This window comes from Triticum urartu, chromosome 2A (genome assembly GCF_056163025.1).
Source record: "Triticum urartu cultivar PI428250 chromosome 2A, HENAU_Tu73, whole genome shotgun sequence".
Taxonomy (NCBI): domain Eukaryota; kingdom Viridiplantae; phylum Streptophyta; class Magnoliopsida; order Poales; family Poaceae; genus Triticum; species Triticum urartu.
In genome coordinates, this window is record NC_141874.1 from 108,533,121 (window position 1) to 108,557,990 (window position 24,870).

Consider the following 24,870-nt stretch of genomic DNA (forward strand, 5'->3'; position numbering starts at 1 on the left):
CTTGGCGGCGCTGAGCTCTTTGCCCTTCTCGGCAAGATCGGCCTCCAGCCGCGCCACCTTCGTCTTCAACTCCTCCTTGGCGGCCTCGGTGGCGGCGGCGTCCTCTGCTTGTTTGAGGGCTCCGCCGAGTTTTTCCTTGCGCGCGGCAAGCTCCTCCTCGTGGGCGTCGAGATTGACCTTCCGCTGCACCAGCTCGCCCTCCTCCGTGGCTAGCTTCACAGAGGCAAGTCGCTGCCGCTCTTCGACTTCGGCCTTCTCGAGGAGGAAGGCCTTCTGTGCTTCAGCGAGCTGCTCCCGCTCCTCCGCCAGGGATCGAAGGGCTTCCCGGTGGAAACCCCCGAGCTCTTCCGCGCGCTTTTCAATGTCTGCTCCCGCCTTCGCGACAAGCGCCTCGCGGGATTCCAGCTTGGCTTGCCGCGCGCGGTAGAGCGACAGCAACTTCCGCAGCAGCCGCTCCTCTTCAGACTCGTTGCTGCTGCTGCTTGGCGCGTCAACCACCGTCAACCCGGCGGAGGCGAGCACCTCCCCGTCGAAGATCTCCCCCTCGACCGGCGCCCTGGAGCTTGACGCCCAGGGGAGGTTGATGAAGACGTTATCGCCGGCCTTCAAGTAGACGCCCGGCTGGGGCTCCTCGGTGCTTGGCGCTGCGGCTTCGGCGGACGGGTCGGCGGTCGGCGTAGCGCCTGGCGCTCCTGCGGCCTCTGGGCGGTCAGTACGATTGCCAGACCCCTCGCCAGTTGCTGCGGCGGCAGCCTTGGCGGCCTCGGCACCGGCGGGATCACCAGCGCCGGTTGCGTCTTCGGCGGCGACCTCGGTCTCCATCTGCTCCGCAGCAGATGGGTCTGACAGCCGGCAAGGGGAGAAGAGTCAAGCAAAATCCAGCAAAAACCCAGAAAGAGCAAGAGAAGAAGGACCCAAGGGAAGTTCTGCAGCAAAAGGATTACCTGAGCCAGTTTCTGCAGTCAGGTTCTCCGCCGTCGGAGGGCCGCTGGCGCTGTCCCTTGCCGGAGAATCCTCCCTTGCCGGAGACTTCTCCCTTACCGGGAAGCCCTCCCTCGTCGGAGGACTCTCCCTTGGCTCCTGGTGGGGCTGCTCGGCTCCTACACAAATTAGCAAGCAGATATCAGCAAAGACAAGTACTCATGCGCACCTCGTAGCGGGAAGCAAATCATACACTTACGCTGGGGGCTGCTCTGGAGAAAAGTCGTCGGGTCCGGCAAGGTTGTCTCGGGCGCTCCACCTACTGTCGCAGTGGGCTCGTCCTCGATGACGATCATCGGGACCTTAGCTCTCTTTGCCGCTCTCTGGGCCAGAGTTCTAAAGAGGAACAAGTTCAGAAAGAAAAGCAAATGAGATACAAGAAAAACAGCAAGAATTGAAGAACTGCAAGTACAGCAAGAGAAGCTTACTCTTCTTCTTCTTCCTCGTCGGAGCTGAACGCGGAGAAGTCGAAGTCCGGCGCGCGCCCGGCGCGAGGAGGCGGAGGAGAAGCTTCCCTTGGCCGCTTGGCGGGAGCAGTGGCGGTGGTCTGAGACGACCCCGCCCCGGCTGCCGGCGCGGCGTGAGCAGCGGCAAGAACTAAAGCGGTGGTCCGGCTAGACCCTGCTCCAGTTGCCGTTGCAGCATGAGGCGCTCCCGTGGCAATGGTGTTTGCCGCGGTGGAGCGTGTCACGCGGCGCGGCGACTTTTGACCCGCTTGCCGCTCCGCTACGTCACCGACCTTGCGGAGACGCCTCCTTGGTGGAGATGGAGGCTCTGCTTGCGGCGAGCTGTCTGAAGACGAGGTGGAAGAGGAGTTGATTTCCAGCGAGCCGCTCGTGTCCTTGGCGGGCTCGCTCGGCTCGGCATCACGCCCGGCAAGTTCCTTCTTGCCGGCGGGCTCCCCTCGCTCGGCACGGCTTGCCGCTTCTGCTGCATCTGCCTCCTCCACGGTGAATCCAAACTCGCCCGCGGCTGCGGCTGCCGCTGCCTCTTCTAGCCTAGTGGCGATGAGCGCCATCTCTGCATCGGTGGTGTCGCGGGTGAGGCTGTCTTTCTCGTCGGAGCGGATTGGCACTTCCACCAAGTCATCGAAGAACTGCTGCATGACGTCGTCTGCAGGCTCCTGCCAAGTTGGCACAATTCCATGCGAGTCGCACTCCGGCATCATTGCACGGATGCGGTCGAGCGCGGAATCGTTGCACAACGGAACAACACCCCCCGGCAACCTGAAGACTTCGGGATGTTGGGGGTCATACTTGAAGAGTTCCTGAAGCATCGCGTTGAGCTCCAGGACTGTGAAGTTGAAGTTGAGGCCCGGCCGTAGCCTCATGATGTCTGCCGCATTCTTGAACTCCCAAGTGGGCCTCCCCCGTTCCTGCAGGGGGGCGATGCGGCGGCGAAGGAAATCCGCGCCAACGGCGCCTACAGTGAGCCCGGCGAGCCTGAGGCGCAGGATCCTGGTGACGGCAATCTTCAGCCTGTCGTCTTCCGGGGCCACGTCACTCCAATCGCTGCCGCGTGCTACTGGGGTTTGGCGCCGGGTGGTGAATGGCTGCGGGTTCTCCTCGTCAATCCAGCACCAATCTGCTCTCCACTCCTCCCACTTGCCGCGGAACTCTCCCTCCATATAGGTTTCTTTCTTGCCGGCCCTTGAGATCCAGGCGATTCCGCCGGACAGAGGCTCTCCTCTCTCTACTCGGGGTATGAAGAAATGGCGAAAGAGGGCTACGCTGGGATGGACTCCGACAAAGTTTTCGCAGAGATGTGCGAAAACTGCCATGGTCAGAACGGCGTTGGGGGTGAAGTCAAGGAGGTGGAATCCGTAGGTATTCATGATGTCATAGAAGAATTCAGAGAAAGGCGGGCAGAGCCCGTAGTAGAAGAACAATGCAAAGAAGGGGTATCCATTTGGGGCCTTCTTCCAAGCGGCGGCGGGGAGTACCTTCGTGCGCGGGTGCGCTCGCGTCTCCGTCGACCAGAAGAGGTAGTAGTTCTCCCTCAGCTCCTTCGCGGCAAGCTTGGGGGGAAGACTGCTCGCTCCTTCCGCAGCGCCGCAAGCCGCTGCGCCTCGGTCGACTTCACGACCTTCCCCTTGTCGGCTTTTGGAGCCATGGCGGAAGTAGTGGAGGAGGTCGACAGCGTTGGTGGGGCTGGTGGCGATGGGGGGCGGAGCGCTGCTCTCTCTCTCTTTCGGCTTTGGGAAGATGAGGGAGCGGCGGAGATTTCTGAGATTGGAATAGCAACGGGCGAATGGGCAAACTGCCCCTGTTGCCCCTGCTTATAAAGAGGGAGGGGGCGGACGTTCTGCATTTCCGAATAAAGAAACCACCCACGACCTCTCCCATGACACCGCATTCAACGCGTGTCGTTCGGGGAGGGCGCGGTGGATACGGAGTGGCATACGGCGTAACCTAGGCCACGCGTGCCCGTGCCCTGTTTTGGGCCTCGCCCAACAACGCTCGGCACCGTGTATGGCCCAGGCCCGGGGGCTCCTGTCGGTGTACTAGAGTAGGGGTACCCTAGTATCCCGAACTTGTGCATGGGCAGTCGCAGCATCCCGCGGCAAGGCTTGCCGGGTAACTGCCAAGGTCCTCCGTGGCTCCTTTGGAGCCATTCAAGAACAAAGTATCCAAGTCAAAGAGACAAGACCCCGGCAAGATGAGCTTGCCGGGAAGGCCAACCAAGGCACCTCAAGACCCCGGCAAGATGAGCTTGCCGGGAAGGCCAACCAAGGCACCTCAAGACCCCGGCAAGAGGAGCTTGCCGGGAAGGCCAACCAAGGCATCTCAAGGAACTTGTCGCGACGCGTCGCACGTCCCGACAAGGCCCGGTGAGCGACAAGCTCCCAGGCGCGACAAGACAACAACCGCGGCAAGGCGCTTGCCGCGGCAAGAGACCATTGTGCCCGCGCTCCAGCACATCCACCAACGTGTCGCTCTGGGACCCTTCCAGGCGTACGTGGCGGGAGGCTGTGCAGCTTGCGGTGCGCGGTGGCAAGCGGCGCTGACAAGATCGCCATCGTGGCGAGCGGTGGCGCCCCTGACGGTCCCTTTTTTGCACTATTTAGGCGACACAGACGGGCATTTAAGGCCCTTGTCCCCTGCCGTCAGGGTTAGGTATGATACACTGTAGTAGGTAGCTGTACCTACCGCAGTACCTTTCCATTTTTACCCTTCGCCTCCGTTGCCACCTGTTGGTGACCCCTTGAGCATATAAAAGGAGGCCCATGCGCAACGTGGAGGGGGGTTCGGGGGGAAGAACACTCACGCTCGGTCTTGTTAGCTGCTGGTGTGTACTGTAGCACTCCGCGCTCCCGAGCAAGAAATCAATACAAACCACAAAGCAGGAGTAGGGTTTTACGCATCCGTGCGGCCCGAACCTGGGTAAATCGCTCGTGTGCTTCGCCTCGATCTGCTCTTTGCGCGACCTTCGCCCCCGCCGAACCGAAAGGGACTCGGCCCGCCGGTCCCATAGGTGTTCGTGGATCAGCCCCCCGACAAATTGTTTTTCCCCTTATCTTTTGAGGTGGTAATATATCATTCTTCATTCACAAGATTGAGATATTTAAACCCATCTATCTCTTCATTGGAGTTATCTTGTGTCATGTTTCACCTAAAGCCTTCCCTAAGGATTGTTGCTATTTATGGTGTTTATAAATGACCCAAGTTCTTCTTTATCCTTCCGATGAATAAGTTTCTCGTCTCCTTGTTCTTACCAATCAAATATTTTCCGTGTATGGCAAGTAGTCACCTCATAATTTTAGATGTCTCCTATAAGTCCATATCAAGCTTATTCTTTTCGTTGTTGGTTTTCCAACAACTCCGTTCTAGCATTTGTTGTAAGCGTGCTCTCTCAACATCTTGTTTTCCTTCGTTCATTCCATTCCATTCTTACTTTTGTTCCTAAGGCATGGTGATGTTGCTCTCTTCAACCCATCTTCTGGTTTTGTCAGGATCGTGTTCTTTTCTTGGTTTATCCATTTAACCGGAGTGTTGCGTCCCTTTGCTCAAGCTCTTTCATTTTATCAAGTCTTTCATCTCTTTTCAACCGGAGTGCTGCCCGAATATGTTCTTGTTCCTTTTTCGTAACTGAGTGGTTGCAACTTTCTTCTTATACGTTGCTTTCTTTCTTTCAATTTATTAAAACTCTCAAGGTTCGTGGTTTCACTCCTTTGTCAAAGAAGCAACTTAGTTTTACCCCTTCTCTTTCTCTTCCGTTTTTCCCTCCGGTGCCATTCTAGATCTTGGGACGAGATCCTCTCGTAGTGGTGGAGTGTTGTAACGCCCCGAGACCGATGTGCCAGGTGTCCTCCAGTTATTCGCTGTTGTTGCCTTGTCATTGCTTGCGTGTCATGCATTCCATATCATGTCATCATGTGGATTTCATTTGCATACATGTTCGTCTCATGCATCCGAACATTTTCCTCGTTGTCTGTTTTGCATTCCGGCGCTCCTATGTCCTCCGGTGTCCCTTTCTACCTCTTTTCGTGTGCGGGTGTTAAACGTTTTCGGATTGGACCGAGACTTGTCATGCGGCCTTGGTTTACTACCGGTAGACCGCCTGTCAAGTTTCATGCCATTTGGACTTCGTTTGATACTCCAACGGTTAACCGAGGGACCGAAAAGGCCTCGTGTGTGTTGCAGCCCAACACCCCTCCAAAATGGCTCAAAACTCACCTAAACCCCCTCCATCATCTAGATCATTCGATCACGATCGCGTGGCCGAAAACCGCACCTTATTTGGACTCTCCTAGCTCCCTTTACCTCTATAAATAGCCCCTCCTCCAAAAATCTCGGGTCCATTTCGCCCCTAACCCTAGATCCCTTCGTCCTCAACGCGCCGGACACGTCCGGGCGCGTCGGACACGTCGTCGCCGCCAACCGCCGCCTGCCACGTGGCCACCCGCCACCCGCCGCTGCCGCGACCCGCCCGGCCCGCGGAGGGCCCCCGCGGCCCACCTCCTCGCCGCCCCTCGCACCCGTGTGCGCCGCCGCCTTCCGCCACATCGGACGCGCCGGCGCCGACCCCGCTGCCTCGTCCGTCGCCGGCGCTCCACCGCCTCCTCCACGCCGACGCGCGCCGTGCCTCGCCGCCGCATCCCCGACGCCGGTGAGCGCCGCTCCTCGCCGCCCTCCGTCGCCGGCCCCCTTCCCCAGCTCCGATCGGCCCTCTCCTCCACGCCGACGTCAACTCCGGCGCCCCCAAGCTGCAGCTCCGGCGAGATCCCGGCCGCCTCGGTTTCTGCGCCCGATCTGGATCCAGATCCAGATGCACCTCGGTTGACTTTTTCCCCCGAAATCCTAGTTTATTTGCATACTTTGACACATCATAATTTCATCACCGTGGCTCCGATTCGTGCGTGTAGCATATCAAAATGTTTGTCTCGACGAGTACATCATTTCATCTCATTGCATCATTTTCATTTGAGCCCATCTTGATGCCCGAAATATCGTTGGAAGAGGGCTATGTGATGATTATTTCAGATCTATTTCAGCAAATGCACTTTTGTCATTTTTGTCATGATTAATGTGTGCATGCTATGATCCTGAGCTCTACATGTGTTTTGATGAATGCCATGCCATCTTTACAGGGGTGTATGCCATGTATTTTTGTGATCTTTGTGGTGACTAGCACAAGAATGCAAAGTAGCTTACTCAATGATGCTGATTTCAGGGACTTAGAATTTCACCAAGTCCTTGCCCTGTCATTATTTTTATGCCATATGTTCATGTTGTTTCCTAGTGATCCGTGCCTCTTTTGAGCATGATCAATAAGGATGTTTTGTAGATATTGTGGTGCTCTATCCATCCATTTCTTTGTTTGAATTTATGGAGCACCCTAGCTTGAGTCAATCGAGCTCTACTTTTGCTATAAAATGTTCCTGGCAGATTGTTAACATGTATAGCAATTTTGCCGAGCTTGTTGTTGTTGATCCATGCATGCTATGTTGTTGTTCTTTCCATTTCTAGCTTCTATGCCATGTCTATTTGCTGGGTGTATGCTTATCTTTTCATGCAATGCCTCATAGTGAGTGCATCGAGCTCGTAAACATGACTACTCGTTATCTGTTTTGCATGCTCCAGTTTTTCACTAAGTCTGAATTTGTTTATGTTTTTGCTATGTTCACATGTTTGCAATTGTATTTTCTGATCCCTTTTGGCTCATGGTCACTAAGGGATTTTTATGTTATGCTTTGAGTAGCTTCATGCCATGCCTTTCTTTGCCATGATATGTTCCTGTAGCATGTAGATATCATGCTCTAAACTTTGCTTCCTCATGATAAATTCCTGACATGTTAATTTCACTAAGTCTGAAACCTGTTATATTTTGCACTTTTGCCATGCTTGTTTGAACCTGTTATTGGGTGAATTAGTCATAGCTCAGTGTTCATCTTTTGTCGAGCATCATGAGTGGATCCCTGCCATGTATTTTGTTGCCATTTTTTAGTGCAGTAGCTTATTTATCTTGATGCATTTAGATGGCTACTTGCTGTTAATCGCAGACCGGTGCTATATTTGTTTTGCTTGCCATTTCCAAACCGTGCATCCGATTCCGGTGATCTTTATATCGATTTCGACCGAAATCAACTCCTCTTTCCAATGGCACTCTTTGATTTCCAAGTAGAGGCCAGGTTCAATCATTATTTTCCAAATCATGCATATGCATCACATACCGCATCCCGCATAGCATGACATGTTCATGTGTTGGTTGTTTACTATGTTGTGTGCTTCTTTCCGGTGTTTGCTTCTTCGGGTTGGTTCCGGTAACGTCGCGTTTCTGAGGAACCGTTCAACTTCGTCCGTTTGTCTTCTTCATGGACTCGTTCTTCTTCCTTGCGGGATTTCAGGCAAGATGACCATACCCTCGAAATCACTTCTATATTTGCTTGCTAGTTGCTCGCTCTTTTGCTATGCCCATGCTACGATACCTACCACTTGCTATATCATGCCTCCCATATTGCTAAGCCAAGCCTCTAACCCACCTTGTCCTAGCAAACCGTTGTTTGGCTATGTTACCGCTTTGCTCAGCCCCTCTTATAGCGTTGTTAGTTGCAGGTGAAGATTGGAGCTTGTTCCATGTTTGGAACATGGATATTTTGTTGGGATATCACAATATCTCTTATTTAATTAATGCATCTATACACTTGGTAAAGGGTGGAAGGCTCGGCCTTATGCCTGGTGTTTTGTTCCACTCTTGCCGCCCTAGTTTCCGTCATACCGGTGTTATGTTCCTTGATTTTGCGTTCCTTACACGGTTGGGTTATAATGGGAACCCCTTGACAGTTCGCCTTGAATAAAACTCCTCCAGCAAGGACCAACCTCGGTTTTACCATTTGCACTAACAACCTACCACCTTCCCTTGGGTTCTGCAGACTCAAGGGTCGTCTTTATTTTAATCCCCCCCCCGGGCCAGTGCTTCTCTAAGTGTTGGTCCGAACTAACTAGACTGCGGGGCCACCTCGGGGAAACTTGAGGGTTGGTTTTACTCGTAGGATGTCTCATCTGAGTGTGCCTTGAGAACGAGATATGTGCAGCTCCTATCGGGATTTGTCGGCACATTCGGGCGGCTTTGCTGGACTTGTTTTACCATTGTCGAGGATGTCTTGTAACCGGGATGTCGAGTCTGATCGGATTGTCTTGGGAGAAGGAATATCCTTCGTTGACCGTGAGAGCTTGTGATGGGCTAAGTTGGGACTCCCCTGCAGGGATTTGAACTTTTGAAAGCCGTGCCCGAGATTATGGGTAGATGGGAATTTGTTAATGTCCGGTTGTAGAAAACCTGAAACCTTATCTTAATTAAAATGCATCAACCGCATGTGTAACCGTGATGGTCTCTTCTCGGCGGAGTCCGGGAAGTGAACACGGTGTTAGAGTTATGCTTGGCGTAGGTTGTTCTAGGATCACTTCTTGATCATAGTTTCTCGACCGTGCTTTTGCCTTCTCTTCTCGCTCTCATTTGCATATGTTAGCCACCAAATATGCTAGTCGCTTGCTGCAGTTCCACCTCATACCTTTTACCCTACCTATAAGCTTATATAGTCTTGATCGCGAGGGTGTGAGATCGCTGAGTCCCCGTGACTCACAGATACTTCCCAAAACCAGCTTGCAGGTGCCGTTGAACCGTGTAGGTGACGCAACCAAGCTCAAGGAGGAGCTCGATGAAGATTGTGTTCGTTATGTTGTTCCGTTTCGAGTTGATCAGTAGTGGAGCCCAGTTGGGACGATCGGGGATCTGTGTAGCTTTTGGGGTAGTCTTCTTTTATTTTGGTTCCGTAGTCGGACCTTGATTGTATCTGATTGATGTAATGCTTTATTCATGTAATTGTGTGAAGTGGCGATTGTAAGCCAACTATGTATCTCTTTCCCTTATGTATTACATGGGTTGTGTGAAGATCTCACTTGCGACATTGCTTTCAATGCGGTTATGCCTCTAAGTCGTGCTTCGACACGTGGGAGATATAGCCGTATCGAGGGCGTTACATCTCATCAACCAAGGCATATGATGAGTGATGGTGAGTGGAGGAATGTATCTCGTACTTTACAAAACTAGCCAAATTAAATTGATGCATTAATTTATATTAATTGCAGTGCATGCATGCTTGGCCACTAAGATGAGTAGGAACATTATATGCATTGGTGTGTTCTTTTTTAACTCTTCCATGCAAAGATTCAATGTGCCTCGAAATCTTAAAATGCGATGGAGATGAGCCCTTTAAATTGGAAAAACGAAAAAATTATAATAAGCCCTATAAACCGGAAAGGAGGGAGTATAGTATAAAAGTTCATCAAAAGTACAAAGCATCTCAAACAGAATAAAAATTACATCAAGATTCTGAGACCATCGAACGACCGCTATTGCCGCTAGAACGAGTCACCGACGCGCCACTGTCTCCACTCCCCTATCGGAGCTGGCTTGACCTTGTCGATGACAGACGGGAAGTCTTCATGTACGTGCCCCTAAGAACCAGCTCCCTGAAACCGCAGTCGTCGCCGTTGAACCCTTGCATAGCTATGAAGCACCTGACATCAAATCTCGTCGCATGACGAAAAACCCTAACCTCACCACCCAAAGGAGACGACAAGAATCTACGTCAGAGCTCCATCGACTACGTCCAGACGAATGAACTCAAGAAGGATCGAAGCTCGGAAGACAAACTACAAGAAGAAGCATCGCCATCTGCCCAATCCGCATCTGCGAGCACTAAAAAATCCTAACCTAAACTACTAACAGAGCGAAGGCATCAGGATTTCCCTCCCCGCCACCTTCCACCGGAGCGACAGACAAAGAGGAAGCGAATCCATGGGTGTGGCGGCATACATGTTCGCCTAGCTCAAGGACAGAGGGCTAGGGTCGGGGCATGCTTAGTGGTGGCCATCGGCAGTCACTGGTTTGTGCCCCTCCCGCCCAATCCATGGGGACTGGCTGGAGATGCAGGCGTGAGCGCCTCCCACCATGGAGGCGCCGTCCCAGATCCGGTACTTTGGTTATCTTAGCTCGTATGTGCAATCATGTGTACCTTATTAAGTAGTAGATCTAAGCGGGACGATGAGTCGTGCATAAGAGTAAAATGCAAGCGCGGTCCTAATTCTTTTCCAGAAGTGTCGATTGGGTCCTAATTCTTTCAAAATGCACATCTGGATCCTAATTCTTTCTAAGTTGTTCACCCGAGGTCCTAATTTCGTCTGACCGCTGCTGACCAGCTCGCGTGGCGCTTTGACCGCCGCCACGTCGACTCGAGGGCCCACGCGGGATAACGACCAGCCGTGCGTTTTTTCAAAAGAGCCCCCCAACCCTAATCTCTCCGCAGCCATAGTCCTTTTCCTCTCCTCTTCCCCACCTCTCTCTGCTCTGGCGAAATAGGGGAGATCGACGGCGGTGGTCCGGTGAGAAGAGGCAGGCGCTTGTCCGACGGCGGCGCCGCTAGGATGGCGCCTGTGCATCGGCGACCCGGAGATCCTCCTCCACGATACGGTCAGTGTGGTGCCCGTAACCCTAACCCTTGATCCTCTTTTTCTGCGGATACCTATTTAGCTCGAATCGATGGTAGTATTTGACTGAATCCCTCGATACCTAGGACCACAAGAGGAGGTTTTTACCGTAGAAATCAACTATGCTGGATTTTTCTGCGGATTTGGCCGATCAAAGACGTATGTCGATGGGAAAGTTGCTCTGTTCGATGGTTGCGAAGTAGATACATGGTATCCTCTCTGGCTCACTGATTTTATGCAGCAACTGGGATATAGTGACCAATCTAAGCATGTTATTTTCTGGTTACTGCCTGGAAAGAATTTAGGCGATGGACTGCGGATTGTGGACTGTGACACTGACACTTTGCATATGACAGCAGTTGTTCCAAAATTCCAGTACTTTCAGTTGTTTGTTGATCACAAAGACATGGCCTTTGACAATGTAATTGATGATATTCATGTTAGTGGTACACCTGAGCTACCTCCTGTACTAAGCCCTAAATCTCCTGAGTTTAGCAGTGGAATAAGAGGAAGTCCCAGGTTTAAGGTGAAAGCTCATAAAGGCAGACTGAACCAATTTAATGCAGGCAGCAGCAATGAAGGGAGTAGCAGTGTTCCGCCAGTGGGACAAAATGTTGGACATGAGCTTAGAAGAAGCAGGAGGAAAATTGTGGTAGAAGAAGAAATCCCCAATGAAAATGACAGTGACAGTGATGACAGTGAATGGGATTCAGACTGGGTTGACTCTGACAATGAAGTAGACAAAGATGATGATGATCTGTATGAAGAATGGGTTGATGAAAAATTTGAGAAGAAGAAAAAGAAGAAATCTGAATGGGAGCAGGACAGTGATTATGATACAGATGAACTGCAGGAGCTACAAGATTCAGAGCTTGAAGATAGTGATTCAGCAGAGGAAGTGGAAGTAGTAGATGCACAAGGAAGGAAAAAAATGAAAAAGAAAGTGAAGCTGAAAAGGTGGAGGCCTGAGAACATGAAAGAAGTCAGTTTTCACATAGGCATGGTGTTCTTGTCTGTCATTGAACTAAGAGCAGCAATTCAAGAGTACATTGTGAAGCAGAGAGTGCAAATTCATTACATAAAGAATGATAAGCAGAGGATAAGGGCAGGTTGTGTTGGAGATTGTCCTTGGTTCTTATTTGCTGCACCTGACAGCAGGACCAAAGCATGGGTTGTGAAGAAGTATGTGGGTGAGCATACATGTGAAAGAGAGTGGGCACTCAAGCAATTTACAGCAAGATATTTGGCTGGCAAGTATGTGGAAACATTTAGAGCAGATGAGAAGATGACACTGCAGAACTTTGGCAGACTTGTTCAGTTGGACTACAACATGCAACCTAGTAGAAGTAAGCTAGCTAGAGCAAGGAGGATTGCACTAAAGAAAATTCATGGAGATGAACTTGAGCAGTATAATTTACTGTGGGACTTTGCAGCTGAAATCAGAAGATCAAACCCTGGCAGTACCATGTTTGTGAATGCAAACAATGGAAAGTTTGAGAACTGCTACATGGCCTTAGATGCATGCAAAAGGGGTTTTCTGCTAGCTTGTAGGCCCATTATATGCATTGATGGGTGTCACATTAAGAACAAGTATGGTGGAGTGATGCTGACTGCTATTGGAGTTGATCCTAACGATTGTATCTTTCCCATTGCAATTGCCATAGTAGAAGTGGAAGATACTGTCACATGGAAGTGGTTCTTGAACACACTGAAGGAGGATCTGAACATACAAAACACAGCACCATGGACATTGATGAGTGATAGGCAGAAGGTAGTAATAACATTTCATATTATCACACTGTAGCATTTCATATTATCATACTGTAGCATTTCATATTATCATACTATAGCATTTCATATTATCATACTGTAGCATTTCATTTTATCATACTGTAGCATTTCATTTGTTTATTCTGCAATGTATGTAGGGGTTGATTAATGCTGTCAATGCAATATTTCCTCATGCACAACATAGATTTTGTGTGAGGCATTTGCATCAAAACTTTGCAAAGAACTAGAAAGGTGATGTAATGAAGAATAAATTGTGGCAAATTGCAAGAGCTACACATGAGGCAGACTGGAAGAAGTACATGCAAGAGATGAAAGAGCTGGACCAGGGGGCCTATGAGTACTTGGATGCAATTGACCCAAGGCAGTGGTGCAAGGCTTATTTCCATGAACTCCCAAAGTGTGATTTGCTTCTGAACAACAGTTGTGAAGTGTTCAACAAGTAAGTGGTAGTACTGTATCATTTAAATTGTCATACTGCATCCTTTCATACTGTTGGAACTGTAGCATTTCATTTATTCTAACTGTAGTGATTTCATAGGTATATACTTGATGCCAGAGAAATGCCTATAATTACTTGTCTTAATAAGATCAAGGACCAATTAATGACTAGGTTTTATAGCAAGAATCTGGAATCTGAGGAGATGTGTGGTCAAATTTGTCCCAAAATTAGAAAGAAACTGGATAAAAATATTAACATGTCCAACAACTGCACTGCATTACCAGCTGGACAACACATATTTCATGTTATGGGCATGGTTGGGGAGTATGATGTGAACATACAGAAGGAGGGGTGCTCTTGTAGGGCATGGCAGCTCTCAGGAATTCCATGTAGACATGGAGTTGCATGTTTAAGACATGAAAGAATTAAACCAGAGGATGTTGTCAACAAGTGCTACAGCATTGATGCTTTCAAAGCTGCTTATGGCAAGATCATAATGCCATGTAGTGATCCTAGAGTGTGGCCTAAAACTAATGGGCCTCAAATGTTGCCACCAAACTATGAGAAGAAAGTTGGTAGGCCTGGAAAGAAGAGAAAGCAGAACCCACTAGAGGAGGACAATGGAACTAGGATGAGCAGACATGGCATTATTGGGCACTGCAGTGTGTGCAATCAACCAGGACACAACAAAAGAAAGTGCCCTGAACTAGGTAGAGGACAACCAACAACAACACAAGATCCTGGAGCAGCACATAAGGCAGAAGCAGAACAGGAGCCAGCAGCAGAAGAGGCAGCAGCAGAACATGATCCAGCAACAGAACATGCATCAGCAGAACATGCAGCAACTGAACATGCAGCAACAGAACATGTGCCAACAACTGAAGATGAGCCATCAATACAAGAACATGTGCCAATTCAGGTTGTGCTTCCAGAAACACAACAAAGAACTAAACTACCAGTCAAGAGAAGGCCCAGTTGCAAGGTGCATTTCCCTTAAATGTTTCCCTCAAATGTTGACAGATTTCTGAAATTGCAATGCTCGACAACATTTCTGATTTTTTTGCAGAAAAAGGCATGTCCACAAGTGGGCAAAAGTACATCCAATATGATATCTTCTTCTATGACTTATGATCTTGCTTCATCTACTGTGATTGAGATTTTACAGGACCAAGTGAGAGCTTTTTATTCAAATGCAATGTTAATAAATGCAATGCCATATGTTCTTCCAGAAATTCACCTACATTACTAACTAAATGTTTGGTTGGTTTGTAGGCTATAGCTACTCAACGATCTCAAACAGCAGTGCCAGCTCCTCTACCAGAAAGCCAGTTCGTTGCAAACTGCAGAGATGCCCTGCCACCTCCAAGAAGCCATACTACTGCTACACTAGGTTTGAAGAGAAGGAAGAAAGTGAAAAAAAACTAAGGAGAACAAAGCCCCAACAATTCAGAAGTGAAGACTACAAAGCTGTTATGGAAAGAAGCAATGTAGGATGTTTTTCTTTTGCTTAGGAAACAAGATGGTTTGTAATGAAACCTCATGCTGAGATGTGGCTTTGGGTTTCACACAAACCATGGAAATGTAATGCTATTTCCTACTTTTGTTGCACAACTTGAAGACCTTGTAATGCTGAATCCATCTATCTATCTTTCAGACTGCTTTTAAGTTCAATTACTAGTAAAAGAAAGGCCTTGTATATTACTGTTTATTTGTGCTGTCAATGCTAGTAAAAAAATTGCTGCCAAAGTACAGAAAAACAACCAAAATGCTGCCAAATTTTAGTTCAATTTCATTGCAACAGTACATGATCAACATCTGGATACACCAACAAGCATTGAACACTAGATACATCATACTACCACATCACTTCTTAAATCCTACATGCACCACTACTACAATCAGTACAACAAGTGCACTGAGAATACTCCTACAGAGAAAAATGAGCTCATTCATCTTCTGCATTGCTTCTGCATACACCACAGTCTCAACAGTGCTCTGCTTCTTCACTTGCACATCTGTTTCTTCACTTGCAATGACACCAGCTGAATCAAAACTGCTCAATCCAGGGCTGACGTATCCACCTCTCACCAAAAAATCTAAATAGTTGTCTGGTCCATCTTCCCAATAATAATGTTGGCAAGGATTTGGTGGAATCTGACAGAAATTGAGTAAAAAAATTTCAGCCAAAAAAAAACACAGAAAAATCAAATCGATTGGGCACTTGTAGAAGATCTTACATGGTGGTTGGGGCACTTGTAGAAAATCCTGCCAGGATTTGCCTCTGATTTTGATACAAGACGAATTGTAGATCGAATGCGGCAGCTAGGGCATGGTACCAACGGGAGCATACCCGCTTGGGCCGGCGATGAGATGGGCGGCGAGAAAAGGGCTAATGCCGGAGGTGGAGGAGGCGCTTGGGCAGCCTTCTTCCCGCGGTGCTTCACGGCAGACGAGCTAGCGGCGGCGGACATGGCGGCGACGGCGCGGCGCCAGAGAGAGGAAGAGAGTGAGCAGAAGACCTAGGGACTGGGGAATGATGAAAGCATAAACTCCAGGGGCCAAACTGCTTAAATTCCCAACCTCCAACCGCGGGAAATCTCCCGCGTGGGCCCTCGAGTCGACGTGGCGGCGGTCAAAGCGCTACACGAGCTGGTCAGCGGCGGTCAGACGAAATTAGGACCTTGGGTGAACAACTTAGAAAGAATTAGGATCCAGATGTGCATTTTGAAAGAATTAGGACCCAATCGACACTTTTGAAAAAGAATTAGGACCGCGCTTGCATTTTACTCCGTGCATAACGTCAGAGTCGTCCAGCAATTGGCACACTGATAGTCGGTTCAGGTCGTGGGAACACACGGCTACAAGCCTGCAAGTCGACGAAGTGACAGAGCCTTGAGGCTTGGAGCAACCTCCGTCGACTAGCCACCGTGGGTGATCGACCTGCATATCCGTACTATTAAAGGATTTCACTTCTATCGTTTTCACCACTCCAACCGATCTGTACTGGAACCGATACATGCCCCTTCCCTCACCGTTATCCCTTGCAAATCAATCAACAGAAATCAAACAAAATCGCCAATAGCAAGAATTTCCTTGCAAGAAAACAACAAATCGGCAACTCAACGAAATGGCAGAGCCTTGGAGCGACGGTTTTCCCGCCCGCTCCCGCTGATTTATTTTCGATAGCAAGAAATCTCTTGCAAGGAAACAACGAAACCAACTCACGTAGTTGTACTTCCATAATCTCAATCACATCATATATTTCGTTACCAATGCCAATGGATCCCCTCTACAGCATACCTCAATCTTAAGCCAATCAAAAAATTGTGGCCGATGCCATTGGATATAGGCTCTACTGTTGGTCTTCTGCCGTTTTGTTCGTTGGATGCGAGACATAGAGTTAGATTGTGAGCTACTGGCCACACTAATCAAAATTAACATAATCTTAGTTTCTGCCTTCACATTGTCAGAAAATCATCCATCCCTAATATACAACTTAACATGAAACTGGATTAATCATCAGTAACTCCACAACGAACAAAAATGATTTCCGCAAATTGCTTTGCTTCGCGTAATTCATACGGAAAAACTCAGCATCAGCGACCAATAAAACAGCATTGTGGTACAGTGCAGTGTTATAGAAAATGCTGTTCCAGGCACATCTTCTTCAACCGAACTGCACCAACCCGACAGACCAGCCACAGCCACAGGCTTATTCTTCATGAGTTTTGCCAGCAAAAGATGTCACCCAAAAGTCTTGAGATTAGACTGATGCACTACAATTCGACAACATTCAGAGACCCTCCCATGTCCCCGCAAAAAAGGAAACCTCCCCCTTGGAGATGTTCTTGTAATGTTGAGCACACAGAGGTTAAGATCTAGCTCATCATGCCACTGGACTGGGAATGGGGGGTAATTTACTGTTCATCGGCCACTGGCTTATAATAATCCTTCAGCACTTCGTCAACAGTCTTATTGATTATGCTGTCTTTGGCCTGATATGAGTTGAAACAAAGATTTCATCAGTGACTTTGAGAGACAGTATAGGGCACTGCGGTCAGCAAGAAAAGAAAGAAAGGTTACCTTTATCCCAATGGCCAGCGCTGTTCGGACATTCGCCACTTGACCTAACCTCAACGAGCTTCCTTTGTTGTCCTTGAGGCACAATACGGGGACTTGCCTTGTGCTTGCCAGGGTTGGTATGTGCTTTGTTAGCCATTTGGGATTGCAATCAGCGGCTATAATGACAGCCTACAGTACCATGAAAAAAGACGTGAAATAGTAGTCAGTTTTAGTGTCAGCATATATGTATTGCGGATATGGACATATTTACAATACTATGAAATCCCCTTATTCTTTTGCTCTTGAATACACCTAACAGTTAAATATCCAAGATTGAGTTGATTCAATGTTGACGTGACATTCAGAACAGAGTCCATTTAACTGTTGTTGCGCAGCTGAATGAACATTAGTGTTCTACAGAAGACAACATTTTCACTTTGCAGCTGACAGCATATATTTAGAGCATGATTTGATACTAAGGCCTTGCATCGCGGTATGTAACCCAGACTAGAGTATTTTAGCCCTTCATGAATATTTGACCAGAGATGCAGTAAAGCACCCATGTCTTACATCCATGGCGCACATTGAAATGTAGACAGACATAGTTAGACCAGATACATGCTGCTCTTAGTTGATTTGACCTTACAGATGTACATAATGGAGCTCCAAGTCCATAAGAAGGCAACAGTTGTCTCTACTCTCTAAACTCTAAGGCCTTATAGCAAGTTAAGAAACAATAGTAACCTGAAGTGGCACCAAAGGAGCTCTCCGCCTAGCTGTGCTGGTCGGTGCTTCAGTGGAACAGCCAGAACGAGAAGCAGCAGCAGCAGGCATTCGTTCGAGAACCCTTGTCACGTCGTTGACCCCAACAGAAAATTGTTGCTACAAGGGCAAAAATCATGAATGCAAAAGAACATCGGAATATTCTGAATTCACTCATGATAACAGAAGTACTCTATCTGCAGTAAATAACTCTATAAACTTCATGTAAGCAAGGATGGCAATACCTTCATCCATATCTTTTCTGGCAAACCTCCCCTTGAAGCCTTGGCAGCCTCCACGCTCCTACAATAGTAGCTCTTTTCAATATTGGAATAATGCAACACAAAGAAACGTTGGGAGAGTAACGGTATTTGCCTACTAACCTGATAAGTTTCGACAATAGTTCATCAAGGGAATCTCCTGTGATGTAATCTGAAGTTACTCTGTTCATGGAGAAATGCCGAGTGATGAGTGAACTGAAGTACCTTAACTTGAATAAGAAGAAAAATAAAAACAGCTACAAAGATCACTAAAAATACAACAGGGCAAAGAGTGTACGTTTGTTCAGCATCTTTCAGCAACTTGATTGACTTTTCAGGTTTGTTCTTCTTGCTCATCGGCACCAAAAGAGTGCTATCAACCGAGAAGAAGACCTATTAAATGAAGCAGTAACATAATCAAACTATAATTTCACTTATTTCTACCTTCACTATGTAGCAAACACAGTACATGCAAGAAAGGAACATCCGAAATGGGATAAATACAAAGAACTTCAAACATACTTAAACGTGACATACATCAGCACTGTATACATTGTAAAATTGAAGTTCAGTGCTAACAGAGCATTTTTTTATGGTATTATACTAGAAGGGGAGCCTTGGCACAGTGGTCAAAGTCCTGGAAACAGCCTCTTACAGAAATGTAGGGAAAGGCTGCGTACAATAGACCCAAAATGGTCGGAACCTTCTCCGGACCCTGTGCACCGGCTGCCCTTTTTATTATACTAGATGTACAATAATTTCTACATTCATCTACCAACAGTGGCAGATCCCAAAATGGAGTACGTCCAGCGCAAACTTATACAGACTAAACTTATCCCAAAAACTGCCACGAACTATTTAACACACTTACATTCAAGATTACAAAACAACATATTGGCGGGGGCAAGATTTATGATTTAGGTACACGGAGTTACAAAAAAAGATTCTACTACAGTATATATACAAAACAAAAAGAACAACCGTAATGACAATTAAAGAAAAAATCGTACTCGGTACTTCATAGCGATAATGCCTAGACTACTTTAGTGCAGTTACAAATATCAGAAGAAAATTCACCTTCCACCTGCGGCGAATTGGTTGCTGTACTAATGCTCCCAGCCTCCTCTGGTCAGCTGCTGACCTGCCATGTCAGTATGAAAACACATTGGCATGAGAGAAGAGTCTCAGTTGAAATGAGTGGATGCAGTCGTCAATGGAGACATGGAGGGAAACTGAGGAAGGGCTGAGCACCGGCACAAGACGGCGTGCCGCGGGGGTGACGCTGCACCAACAGAACAGACAGCTGCTTAGGGGCGCGAAGTGATCCTTCAGGGAGCGCGGCACGGGGTGGCGGCAGGTATTGTGTCGGGTGGCGGTGGCCGGCAGCGTGACGGCGTCGGAGTCAGGGGGGCTACGGCGTCGGCGCGGCAGGGGATATGCGTTCGCGAAGGCAGTGCTTTCTCAGGGTTTTTTAGGGCCGCTTTCTCGGTGTGTCGGCCTGTTGGGTAAGCCAATTATGGGCCAAGAGCCCAAGACATTCTGCATACGAAGATTATAAGCCCAATGATCCAACTGCCCCAGCAATACAAGTCCACACGGTGTTGCAACCGTCGGCATGATCGCCACACGGTGTTGTATTTTTAGTGATCTTTGTAGCTGTTTTTATTTTTCTTCTTATTCAAGTTAAGGTACTTCAGTTCACTCATCACTCGGCATTTCTCCATGAACAGAGTAACTTCAGATTACATCACAGGAGATTCCCTTGATGAACTATTGTCGAAACTTATCAGGTTAGTAGGCAAATACCGTTACTCTCCCAACGTTTCTTTGTGTTGCATTATTCCAATATTGAAAAGAGCTACTATTGTAGGAGCGTGGAGGCTGCCAAGGCTTCAAGGGGAGGTTTGCCAGAAAAGATATGGATGAAGGTATTGCCATCCTTGCTTACATGAAGTTTATAGAGTTATTTACTGCAGATAGAGTACTTCTGTTATCATGAGTGAATTCAGAATATTCCGATGTTCTTTTGCATTCATGATTTTTGCCCTTGTAGCAACAATTTTCTGTTGGGGTCAACGACGTGACAAGGGTTCTCGAACGAATGCCTGCTGCTGCTGCTTCTCGTTCTGGCTGTTCCACTGAAGCACCGACCAGCACAGCTAGGCGGAGAGCTCCTTTGGTGCCACTTCAGGTTACTATTGTTTCTTAACTTGCTATAAGGCCTTAGAGTTTAGAGAGTAGAGACAACTGTTGCCTTCTTATGGACTTGGAGCTCCATTATGTACATCTGTAAGGTCAAATCAACTAAGAGCAGCATGTATCTGGTCTAACTATGTCTGTCTACATTTCAATGTGCGCTGCATCTCTGGTCAAATATTCATGAAGGGCTAAAATACTCTAGTCGGGGTTACATACCGCGATGCAAGTCCTTAGTATCAAATCATGCTCTAAATATATGCTGTCAGCTGCAAAGTGAAAATGTTGTCTTCTGTAGAACACTAATGTTCATTCAGCTGCGCAACAACAGTTAAATGGACTCTGTTCTGAATGTCACGTCAACATTGAATCAACTCAATCTTGGATATTTAACTGTCAGGTCCTCTTCCAAGCCTAAGCATGTTCACACATGTCATTTCATCCCTCCATATTTTATTATCTAGGTACTCACTTCTCATCCTATCCCTCTCATCTATTGGCCCATAACATATGACAGCACGCCTTTTTCTTTTTCTAGACTGAACTACCAATGTCATCATCGAGACAAGCATATATGACACAACCGCAAATATTAGCCTCTTTTGCTTGATATCCATCTACAATGCAGCATTGAAACAATAGTAAATTGATATGAATCTGCTCAATGTCCACTTAATTGAAATATCATAACAAATACATGTTCATGGCAGAAGTACATAGCAAATGCTTTTAAATCTTGCTTATTTTCTCATGGCAGAAGTACATAGCAGAATGGACAGCAGTTTATACCTTGAGAAAAGCAGAGAAGTTGCAAACAAACAGAGGATGCAAAAGAGTGTCTCCCGTCCAAGCTGCAGAAAATAAACGAGAGGAAGAAATTATTAGACGCATATATGGGAAGAATATAGAGGTTCGAAACGAACAGAGGGGCTCCTCCCGCCGGCGCTCCATGTTTCTCTGAAACCACCGACCAAACCATGTCGTTCCCCACTGCCACAGCGACCAAACCCTCCCGTTCCCCACTGCCATAGACCCAGCAAACCCCTTCCCCTCGCCCCCCCCCCCCCCCCCCCCCCCTGGCCAAGCAACCGGGAGAGGCAAAGGACAGGGAGGATGGACAGGGGAACGAGGAGGAGTAAGATCTGTACCTCCGTTGCGCCGGAATCCAAGCCGAATCGCGCCGCCGCCTCGATCCAAATCGCCGCCAAGTCCGCCGCTTCTTCTATTGGGTGAGGGGATTGTGAGGGTCTCGGGTGAGGAGTGAGATAAGAAGGAAACGAAAACCAGTTCGCGCGCTGAGTGGTGACAGAAGCGGGAAAAAGAGGCGCTCGCGCGCGGGTGGCTGCCCTCGCCCGCGAGAATTTCGCGACTTTCCTCAGCCAGATTTTGGGCGAATATTCGACAGTATCTGGCTATCCGTATCCTCCCTGGCTGGTCAACCAAACGGGTGGCATCCCTAGTTAAATGGGCTATCCCTGTCCCTAGGGTGGATAGCCACACAACCAAACGCCACCAGAGCGGACGAGCTCGCCTGCTCACGCTACATGTGCCAATGGGACAACGACGTGTTGTGTACGTGCATTGAATGCCATCGTAGGGAGGAGGAGGGAAAGGTAGGTAGCGTCCAACAGTAGCATACGGTGAATTCGACGCCTGGTGTACGACGGCTTGACGGTACACTGTTTATATGTTCCGTTGGTACAGGACAAGGTAATTCGGCGTTTAAATTGGTACGACTGCATCGCGTCGGTAAACACTATTTCCCGGTTGCTGTCGATGAAGATTGTAAGCATTCCGTCACTATGTCGTTTGACCATACAGGACATTCACAGGGCAACTGAAAGTTGACTTGCTTTGACAATGGCTGCACAACTCAAAAACTTCGTCCCGGACCAGTAGCAGTAGCTGCGGAGAAACTATGAGCAATGGAACTTCCTTTCATAATGATCCATTAAACTTACATTAGCTAAACTATTACGAGTTAATCAACGGATACGCATAACATGTGATCGTCACTCATCAGGTGGAAAACCGACTAGAGTGAACGATTCATTCGCTAGGGTAGGTTCGATCAAGCAAACCTAAATCCCTCCCTCAAACGGGGTTTCAGCGCGACTCAAGCTGGCTAATTTTTCTGTGGTATATACAATTAATTCCTGTGGTACAATACATTAAAAGAAACATATGCAAGATAAAATTGTCGTTGTATTTGTATGATAAAACATCCAGAGTTAAATTTTGTCATGGTCCATGGCAAGTTTGACAGAAAATGTTTTAAAGATCATGGGAAACTTAGCTAAAAAGCTTGTTACTAGATCAATCATTTTTAGGATTTTTTTTCTGAAAATGCCATGCCACTACAGCAAATTTGCCATGCCGCAGAACACTACATTTTTCTTGGGGCATCTCCAATGCCGACCCTCGAACCACCGGCAACAGTCGAACCATGCTGTCCGGATGTGTTTTGCCCTCCAACGCGGGTTTGTATCGATCCGCCGATCAGTCTGGACCGCTGCCATGCCCGCGTCTGACAACCGTGGCCCACCTAGAGCATGCATCAGTCGGCTTTGATGCCGAGCTATGTGACTGGACGGGAGGGCGGCGCTGACGGACGCGATGTCTCGGGCGTCGCTGCGTCCTGAGAAACCAACTGAGGCCGCTACGCTGCATTGATGTTGGCTAACCAGCCCTTCACATGGACTGGCCAAGGTTATTTAAGCCGTGCACCGACAATGCACACATCCACACTTCATCCTCTCTGAGCCACTCCTCCTTTCCGAGCGCCTCCTCCTCCCCGAGCATCTCCAACTCCGACGATGTCGAAGTCATGGTTGTCCGTGCAGGCAGGCGGAGGCGGTGACAGTTCTTCGCCAGGAGGCTCATGGTGCCACCTCACTCGCTCTCCAGGCCCTTCGGCATCCACGACGGTCGGCTCCTTCTGCAAGAAGGAGATCATCATCTCCTCCCGCGACAGGGAGGACCAGGCACCACCGCGGGAGTAGCAGTCGTGCCTCCTCGCAAAGGCCTCTCTGACAGACGAGGAATTCGTCTGTTAGATGAAACTTATGACGGAGCGATCGCTTCGTCAGATGGGCCCGACGCCACCCTTGCGGTCGTGTGTGATCAACGAGGAGCCGCTGTCCCCGCCACGAAACCGCGACATCCAAATTGGGCGCCACGTGAAGGAAGAGCAGGCGTCGCCGCCGGTGCATAGCCGCTACACCCGTATTGACGGGCCTGCGTCCCCGCCCCGCCGCAACCGCCGCGGAAAGTTTATCAAGGTCAAGCTGCCGTTCGCGATCACCAAGGCAGGAGGCCACATCCTCCACTACATTGGAGGCGATGGTGACAGCGGTCCCTCGGGCTCGAGGGACATCGTGCCTGAGGAGGAACAGGCGACAGGACAACAGGCATGCTACGAGCAGTGCATCGCCATCTGTCGTTCCGTGTTCGCCAAGTCTGACACGACGCTGAATAGGTCAGCAATGACCCAGACCTCGCCGCTGCCTGGACCATCGACTGCTCCGTCACCACATCGCAGACGGCCGCCAAGGGGCGCCGCGGCCTTGACGCTGAGTTCATCAAGATCGGCGAGGAGGTGTTCGCTTAGCGACTCTTCCGCCAACGCCGGTTGGGGCAAGGCCGCCACTAGAGCTCTATGGGCGCCGTTGGCATTGGACGCGGCGGCCCTCCGCACCACGCAAACCCTCCGCACCACGCAGGAGGAAGCAGATAGGCTCCTCCGCGAGCGGTAGGCAATGGCCAGAAAAATGTTGTCATGATGGACTGGCGCCATATTGCCATTGGAGGGTCTATGGCGACGATTACACGACAACGACGACGGTGTGGCCGGGAAGGGAGCCCACGCGTATGAGGTGGTCGTCTGATACATGGCGTAGGTTTTTTTGTTTTCAGTAAAACCACCGAGATATCGGTCGTTTTATGTAAATTATGATCGAACTGGAATGAATTTTGCGTGTTTGATTAAATATTGTCCAGCCTGTTCAAATACTCTTTGAAAAGTATGTGGATAGCTTTGAATGGCCGACTCCCGCATTAGTGTCCGTGGATAGTTTTGAATGAATTATGTTATTTTTTATATTTATTCTAAGTGTTGCGGACTTAAAAAATAAGAATGGACGTTTTGCGAGACAGAGTTGCATGACCAGCTCTCGTATATATGCCGGTGGACTCTCCGGACTAGTCTGCAGACAAATATAGTGTCCGTTTTGAGGACGATCAAGGACGCTAGGGAGTCGGCGGGCAGCGAACGGCGGCAGGATGGCAGGCACATGGGCCGTGCACTCGACACTCGTGCAGATGACCAATGAGCTGAGGAAGTTACTGGAGCGTTATGACGACGGCGGGCGGAGGTCGAACATGAGGTCGA

The 24,870-nt window shown here is 48.8% G+C and overlaps 3 protein-coding genes across 4 annotated transcripts; 2 read left to right on the forward strand and 1 right to left on the reverse strand.

The window, feature by feature from the left end:
• Window positions 1–10,907: 10,907 nt before the first annotated feature.
• On the forward strand, window positions 10,908–13,204 carry LOC147984135 (uncharacterized). The gene is made up of 5 exons (XM_087540982.1): window positions 10,908–10,953; window positions 11,057–11,521; window positions 11,627–12,741; window positions 12,899–12,957; window positions 13,030–13,204. The coding sequence occupies exons 1-5, from the start codon at window positions 10,908–10,910 to the stop codon at window positions 13,202–13,204; spliced, it is 1,860 nt and encodes a 619-aa protein (XP_087397108.1).
• A 159-nt stretch (window positions 13,205–13,363) lies between these two features.
• On the forward strand, window positions 13,364–15,723 carry LOC147984136 (uncharacterized). Its single transcript, XM_087540983.1, has 5 exons — window positions 13,364–14,119; window positions 14,221–14,272; window positions 14,366–14,371; window positions 14,473–14,687; window positions 15,460–15,723. The coding sequence occupies exons 1-5, from the start codon at window positions 13,364–13,366 to the stop codon at window positions 15,721–15,723; spliced, it is 1,293 nt and encodes a 430-aa protein (XP_087397109.1).
• A 911-nt stretch (window positions 15,724–16,634) lies between these two features.
• On the reverse strand, window positions 16,635–21,882 carry LOC147984137 (Ribosomal protein L7Ae/L30e/S12e/Gadd45 family protein). 2 transcript variants are annotated; one of them, XM_087543389.1, is made up of 9 exons: window positions 21,629–21,882; window positions 21,270–21,331; window positions 19,362–19,425; window positions 18,583–18,657; window positions 18,408–18,467; window positions 18,270–18,327; window positions 18,007–18,144; window positions 17,284–17,451; window positions 16,635–17,195 (listed from the first exon to the last, which is right to left on the reverse strand). In XM_087543389.1, the coding sequence occupies exons 4-9, from the start codon at window positions 18,639–18,641 to the stop codon at window positions 17,118–17,120; spliced, it is 561 nt and encodes a 186-aa protein (XP_087399515.1). In that variant the 5' UTR covers window positions 18,642–18,657; window positions 19,362–19,425; window positions 21,270–21,331; window positions 21,629–21,882; the 3' UTR covers window positions 16,635–17,117. The 2 variants fall into 2 exon arrangements, with proteins under 2 accessions (XP_087399515.1, XP_087399514.1); XM_087543388.1 differs by having other exon boundaries at window positions 18,583–18,677; window positions 21,629–21,879.
• Between the last annotated feature and the right edge of the window lie 2,988 nt (window positions 21,883–24,870).